Source organism: Arachis stenosperma, chromosome 9 (genome assembly GCF_014773155.1).
Source record: "Arachis stenosperma cultivar V10309 chromosome 9, arast.V10309.gnm1.PFL2, whole genome shotgun sequence".
In the NCBI taxonomy this organism is placed as follows: domain Eukaryota; kingdom Viridiplantae; phylum Streptophyta; class Magnoliopsida; order Fabales; family Fabaceae; genus Arachis; species Arachis stenosperma.
Window position 1 is genome coordinate 30,025,460 of NC_080385.1, and position 8,057 is coordinate 30,033,516.

Here is an 8,057-nt window from a genome sequence, read left to right on the forward strand (position 1 = left end):
ACCTCTCCAATTCGAGTCACATCAGAGTCATTATCAAAGAAAAATTAAAACTAGTTCTTGGATTTTTTGATTACTCTAAATCCTTCTGCTTTATTCCATATTGCATAAAAAACTCCTTCTATGGTACCTATTGAAAATATCCGATCTGAGAAGAACTTTTCAGACAAACTCCTTGTACAAGTCTAAATTCTTTCATAAACATCTTCATAAGCTAATATGATCAAGTTATCCTCCTGATTACTATCAGGTATATGGAGCTTTTGAGTCTCTGATTTGCTTCTTATGTTGTAGAGAAAATTAGAAAACAAAGTGGGTGGTTGATGATTATAAGAGAGTTTAAAAGAAAAAGGGAGTGGTTTAGAAAAGAAAAAGAAAATATTAGAAGAAATTAAAAGGAGATGAGAGGAAGATTGAAAAAGGGAAGATCGAGAATAATAAACTCATAGAGGGTGCTAGATAGAAACCTTAACAGAGCGTTTATGAAACCGTAAGGGGCACTTGGAATTCAATTTAATTTGTTTTTATTCACCAAAACATATATGATTATTAGAACAATAAAAAAATTAAGAGAAACCATTCTAACATAAAATAACATTGTCATTTCTATTGTTGTCATATAGACCCAGTTACATTTTATTTAAAAGAAATCTAAAGTATACCATAAAATAAATTTTCTTAAAGAATGTTGTGCTGCAAATTATGAAAAATATAACTAACTATTTTTAGATCTTCAAAATATTTCAAATTTGTCATATGGATATGTTTATTCGCTTAAAGAGCAAGTTTTTGTCTCTAAAATCAGACATGTTTAGACTTTAGACAAAACAAATTGAGCTAAATCAACTAAAAAAAACAATAGGTTAAACAAGCTAGTTCATGGATTAAACAAGCGGCCCATTTTTTTTTTTTTGTATTTTCCAAACAAATTCAATACTTTTTCAATGTTTTTTTAATCCAGTCCAAAGACTTAATATATTAAAAAATTATTTGTTTAAGGTTCTGTTTTTTAAAAATAATTTTTTGTCCAATTTTTTTTTAGCTTAAAACTTGATTTTTCATTAATTATTTTTTTCAAAAAACAAAAATATAAACGGACTAATCCGTAAACCCATCAAATTAGCCCATAAATGGTCACACCTTGAAAACTGTAATGCATAAACAAAATTAAATAAATCACCTCGTATAATCCACGAGCTTAAATGGGTTAGACCTAAATGAGTTGGAATGGCTCGTTTGACCACCTTAACTTTTTTTAATAAACCCAACTGGAGAGTCAACAAAATAACAACCAACTTTAGACAGTGACCGACCAAATCTAATTAGTCACGATTTTCTTTTGAAATTATCCCTTCTCACTTTTCACTTATGCTTTTTAAGACCACAATTTTATCCAACCACCACCAGACACCACTGTCAGCCACTTTAAATTCTAAATCTTATACGCTAAATTCTAAATTCTAAATCTAAATTGGCTTTATTTTGTTTTACTTTCAGATATTCTTTTTACTTGAATTTTGAATATTTGTTTTTAATGTTTATGTTTGGTATGCATTTTCTCATATTAGCTATGAAATCCCCTGTTGTTTCCTCAAGGAAGGCTTTTCTAATATTACTCACAAAGCTCCGCATTATGCTAACAGGTGAAGAGGATATAATAATGTTGAAGATCGGTTCAAAAATCTTCCTATACCTCCACTTCCACATGCACCAGCAAGTAGTGATAAAGACATGTGTCCAATTTTGGCAATTTGGGTCCATGCTAACTCTAATATTCCATCGGATCCAAGGGAGCTCTAAAAGTTAGTGTAATTACTAATTAGTGTGTTCATATATCTTGTATCATACAATATCACATGTTTACGCGAGTGCCAGTTAATAAAAACTCATTTGATGATGAAGACAATTTTTCTGTCCCGAAAACTGAAAAGTATTATCTTTATTTTCTGTATACTCCTCTTTTTATTTTTTGGAACTTAAGTATCTTTTTCCCCTCGATTCATTATTTTCATCTCTAAGACAAAACACCTAGAACGAGTTATACTTCCTTATATATGTGAAAGCATGACCCAAAAACAAAAGGTCAACTCTACTGAACCTCATTCATTGGAAAGATAAATTAGATATAACAGAAGTTTCAAATTTTAAGCCACACTTTGCCATCTACATCTTCATAAGGTATACAGCCATACAGGCATCCACATTAATCTAAGAGAGTCTAACAGTGTGAAATGAAAAATAGTCTCTTCATGTAAAAAACATGCAATAGTTCAACGTGGTACTAGAGGATCATTCATGAACCCATAAGATAGTGAAGCTACGTCCTAATACTCTTACAACATCCTTTATTTACAGCACACCAACGTGCCCATTGAAAATGTTCCTTACATATTCTCCCGAGTCTCGTTACGCAGCTTTGGCGAAACCAACTCGGAGATTCCCAGAGTCGAAGACCGTGTGATATACCCTCATGAAGATATCGCCCAGAATCCTGCGAGCAGATAGCGGTAGACACATTAGGACATAGCTTAGAACATGTTATTGTATAGTTCATTTCATGCAGGGTTACTATATAATTTGCGAGCGCATACCAGAGAGGACCGCGTGGCGGGGGTATGTCGAATGCGATAAACCCACTAAGACAAACTTCAGCAATGCCTTCTCCAGTTTTCAGAATATACTGCAAGAGGAGAACATTTTCAGAACAAAAAGAATTCCAAGTTGAACGAAGTTTACAGATAATAGATGACACTATAATGTTTTGTTCAATATTCTCTCCTATTTAGTTATGTTCACACTTTCAGCCATGGGGAATCAGCTACTAATGTAATTATATGGTTAGGCTACCTCATTACCCAGGCCCTGCTTTAGGTGAAAACTCACATGTAGTTATCTTCATGTGAAGTTGATATTTAAAAATCGTTAGATGATTTGACAAGTTTGCTTGAATTACCGTCTAACGATTCTCAACTATCAAATTTCATATAAAGACAACTGCATGTGAGTCTTCACCCCCAAAGTAAATTTGTAATTTAATTTATCAGGAATTCAGACTAACCTGATCCGGCGAGAGGGTGAAATGTTTATCTCCGATTGTAAAAGTGATGTTTGGCAATATATGAATGCTCTGACAGTCTACTACCGACTCGCCATTCGGACTCGGCAAGCTCTCACACAACTGCCAATGATAAAATGAAATGATACAAATGGATACAACTCTAGTTCAACTAATAAGCTTTCTGGAGAGGATCAACGATTCGAAGGGCTTATACCTGATTTACATAGTTGAAAACTCTTTCCTTGGTCGACTCTTGTCGCAATTGATTCTGGATCCAAATCACAAGCATCTGACAGGAAGTGCACAAAGCAGTATCTTTAGCTGACAAATCTTTCTGTTCCTTTTCAGTCACCATCTCAATCCCAGCACTGCATGGTATAAAAGTTAAAAGTAGACTTAGGAGTCCATTTCAGCACAAAAGTCTAATTACATCTGTTCTTTGGATGACCATCTATGCGATCAATTAAAAAGGTAATTATTTTTGCTGACGTGTATTACTTAATTTGATGCACGTGTAAACATTAATATATGAAAAGTGTTAGGGAGCCAGTAAATTTTATGATTTGTAGCCATCAATTAGCATTATTGGTGTTTTTAATGGTGTAAAATTTCATCAAATGGTATCAGATTACTCATTTTTCTTTTCTTGCTTAAGTGTGGCCAGATTTTAATAATAGTACTGCACTGCTGCCCCTAAACTTTCTAACCTTTTAGATTGATCCCTCATTGTACATAAACCAACTTGCGAACACACGTCATCAGCTCGTACCTACAGACAAAAATCAAACTAATTTAGGTCCAAGGAGTGAAAATGCACAAGGGCAGCAATCAGTGAGAGCGAATCAAAGGGGAAAAAATAACTTAAAAGGACGGGTAAGAAGATTTTACCCCGGAGACCAAGAGATCCCATATCAACTCTCCATATTGAGAAATAACTTCCTTGCATTCTACACTCAGAACTCCTTCAGCTCCAATAGCATGATTGATTTCAGTCACAACAGTCTGAAATAAATTCTCAGTCAATAAGAAGTATAGATGAAAATTTACTAATGAGAATTTTTCAAAACCGATATGAGCACATACAGTTGGACCAGCAAGCAAAGACGTTCCGGAATCCACAATAGCAGCACAGCCACCCTCACAAACACCTAATGAACGTTGATATATTTCACAGTTAGATCCGCTTCATAATCAAAGCTTACAGCAATGAAAAAATAAATCTTAAGATAGTAAAATACAGAATTCAATTTTTCTCCTTAATATGTTCCAAATCCTGTTAATCACTCAAAGAGTCTTATTGTCAAAGTACAAAATGTCACCTGTTGACACACCACCAATGTAAAAATCTCCCATTTCAATCTGACAAAAAAAAAATCACGTTAACAATTTTCTGCAAAAACTAGGATATTACAAAGAATTCCTGATCAAACCATAGTGTTGCTTTTGCTAACCTGCCAGTAACCTTTTGTGGTAACTGGAACATAGGTATGGTTTCCTACAAAGTGCTTCGGATCAACACCTCCAAACACTAGCTCACCACCACTTTTCGCGTTCGGATCCCCATTGAGCCAGAAAGAGAAAACCGGCTCATTCACAAGATTTTGTAGCACCATATTATCCCTGTAATTTTATAACAGGTTAGTCAATTAAAGGAAAGCTTTTCTTCAACTTATTAACTCAGGAATCAGATGTAAATGACACAACATAGGACTTGCTAAAACATACCATACTGGCAAGGCATTTTCAACTGAGATCTCCTGAAATCCAAGACCAAGTATTCCATCGAACTTCGCTAACACAAAGGACAGACTTCCTTCCCTCGTAGCCTCGATGAAATCCTACAGTCAAATATAGTAACGATAATAGTCAAGTCTCCCAAGTATTGTGACAACTGCATATCATGACCCAGGTCCCCAAAGCTGACAAAGGATATAAAATCACTCACTTGATTCTTGACAACGACATCACCAACTGTAACGCTATCACGACTGAAAAAGCCAGATATTGATCCAGAACCATACACTATTTTACATGATGTTCCTGGGCAACAAGCAAACAAGGAAAATTCATATTAAGTGGCATATATGCTACTTTTAGAATACAAATAATGAGAAGCTGGCATTACCATTCTTTACATATGTTTTGGATTTCGATGACTTGTACCAATGATGCGTATAGCAGGCAAGCTACAACAGGAAATTAGTCAATACAAGACACCAATATAACACAGCTCTGTCGAATGTAGAAAAAGGAGTTAAGTTGAACTCACAGAAAAGTAGCACTTTGATGAAGGAATCCAGAGGTTAGAACTGCCAGTATCAAAGATGACATTGAATGTTTGCGGTGGTGTTCCAATTCCAATCTCTCCATAATACTGTGCATCCAAATAATTCTTCAAAGGTACTATATCGTCTTCGATGCCCGGCTTATTAATAGAATGATCGTTCGCACCCATCATCGGCCTGCTCGATCTTAGCTTTTCTCTTACCATTCTAGCAGCTTTGATGGCTTCAAGATCTAGAGTTCTCTTCTTCAAACCGATTCTCATGAGTCCATATGAGAACGAAGGAAGAAGGGAACATGTTAAAGCCCACAAGCAGAGAGACAGCAACAAATACTTGTTCCCCATAGGGAAATCTGCCACACCAGGTAAACTGAATTAAAAAGAGCAATCATAGAATTGGAATGAAATTATGAAAGCAGACAACACATTAAGAGTTAAGACCCTTGTAGTTATTTGTTCAGATTGAGATAATCAAAGATTAATCAATATTTATAGAGATAAACTGAATTTAATTGTCACAAATTGTTCTTACTCATCAGATATTCAATTGTTCAGGTACTAACTACTTCTAGATCATACTTCGGAATTATTATATACCTTTGTATTTTTGTTAATTGAATATTATTATTGTAGAATCTTTCTAGTAAGGGCTTTTGCTACTCTAATTATATTTATTTACCGTACTAAAAGAAATAAAAAGATAAAGTTATTATTTATTTAGATAGCTCCCAAATCACTTCTGACTAGCGAGATCTTATGTTAACAAAAAACCCTGCAGCTTTATTTGCTTGTTCTTCATCATTTTTCTCATTTTATTTTCTGATAATTGATTCCTTTCTTATATGTGAGTGATTTTCACAATCATTTCACCTATAAATATAACCAGCAGGAAAAATAATTACATAAAAAAAAAAACACTTTTTAGAAGATGGACAATAATAATAATAATAATAATAATAATAATAATAATAATAATAATAAAACTGTTGATAATCATATCCGGGGAATATTCTAAAAGAACATAGAAAGAGAAACAGGAGATGAAACATGTTTAACTTGAAATCTGTAGAACAGAAATCAAGTGAGTTGAAACATCAACATGTTCATCAGATCATTAACATAAAAAAAGAAAAAAGAAACCACACAATAAAAAGAAAATCAAATCTGGGGCGAAACAAGAACAGGAAAGTCAAACTATCCAAAAATAGAAGCAACCATAGCAAAACAAGAACATGATTAAAGAGTTAAAGAAACCTTTACCTTCCTAGCTTGAAGAAGCTAAAAGTCTAAATCAGATGGTTGGTGGTGTGTACTATAAGTTCCAAAGTTGAAAATGGTGGAGAAAAGTAGAGAAGGTTTAGTTGAAGGTGTAGAGTATAGTATAGTGTAACAGTACAGGTACCCAAAAAACTTGGGAACTAGAGGTGTCTTTTATGCAGCGTAGCTTCACCAAACAAGAAACCTGCTTTATTTGTAACCAATCAAAGTGTAATGTATTGAATAGAAAAATTAAATGTTATAAGATTTTTTATTTTATTTATTGCTATAGAAATAAAATATCTGCTATGGCGAAAGCTCCGTGCCTGGTGGTACTGTTTATTTAGTAGAATACTGGAATCTAATGTTATTCTAATTTGAAAATTGCAAAGGTTGAACCCACGCTCTACACACGTGCTCGTGCAATAATAGTAGTTTAGTAGATAGTGGATAACTCTGCTTGTTCTACGCATTGGGGTAAATGGTAATTATACTTAGATGGGGGTACTGATATATTCATTATCCTTGAGCACTATAGACAACCCTTTAGCTTTACTTTCTCCTTCCTCTTCTTATCAAGGTCCGGACGGTTAGTACTTAGTGAACCCATCAAGAAAATGCCTTAAAATTGTTTTTGGCGTTATGTACATATATAATAGGTTAATTCACATTAACAAAATGAATAGCTTTCAATACTATATCAATATCCTAAATTCAAAAAGCTTATATATATGTCTCGTTTTGCCATATAATTATATAAATCGAAGTAAATAAATTCAATCGGATTTATTATTAAAAACTTTTTAGAATTAGAACATTAGTAATATTAGAAACCATTTATTTTGTTTATGTGAATTACCTATATATAAATTATATAATTATTGGATAATATAAATTATATAATTATTGGTGTTAAAATATTATTATTAATTTTTAATTTTATACAATAATTAATTTATTATTATTTACAATAAATTGATGATAATATTTTATTCTCAAAAAATATACATAATAAGTTAAAAAACTTTTGGATCTTAGCTCACAATCCAGTTTTACATTTTAACCTAAATTTTACACTAATAATTTTTAACAAAATTTTTCATAAAGTAAACTACTAAAATAATACTTCAAAGGTTCGTATCATTGACAAAATAAATTCTAAAAGATACTAAAGATAAATAAGCCCCTGAAATATTTAAAAAGAGACAAAAAGAATTAGATATTAAATATATATATATATTTAAGAAACAACTTTATAAATCAAATTTTGATACAATTTTTACGATCATAATTAAAAAATAAGATTTTTTCATTCTTAAATTTTGATAATTTTTTGTCAAATCATTTTTTTTAAAAAAATTATTATAAATGACCATAATTTTTTGAAAAATAAAAAAAATTTAGAAAATTTTGCTCTAACTTTTTTATGTACCTTCTAAATATTCATCCAAATGTTACCAA

At 32.2% G+C, this 8,057-nt stretch overlaps 1 protein-coding gene across 1 annotated transcript; it reads right to left on the reverse strand.

Moving 5' to 3' along the window:
• Positions 1-2,069: 2,069 nt before the first annotated feature.
• Positions 2,070-6,852, reverse strand: LOC130948373 (aspartic proteinase-like). The gene is made up of 14 exons (XM_057877091.1): positions 6,600-6,852; positions 5,325-5,692; positions 5,181-5,241; positions 5,001-5,095; positions 4,781-4,893; positions 4,507-4,675; positions 4,375-4,414; positions 4,139-4,203; positions 3,944-4,057; positions 3,763-3,824; positions 3,270-3,423; positions 3,056-3,175; positions 2,589-2,677; positions 2,070-2,488 (listed from the first exon to the last, which is right to left on the reverse strand). The coding sequence occupies exons 2-14, from the start codon at positions 5,682-5,684 to the stop codon at positions 2,404-2,406; spliced, it is 1,527 nt and encodes a 508-aa protein (XP_057733074.1). The 5' UTR covers positions 5,685-5,692; positions 6,600-6,852; the 3' UTR covers positions 2,070-2,403.
• Between the last annotated feature and the right edge of the window lie 1,205 nt (positions 6,853-8,057).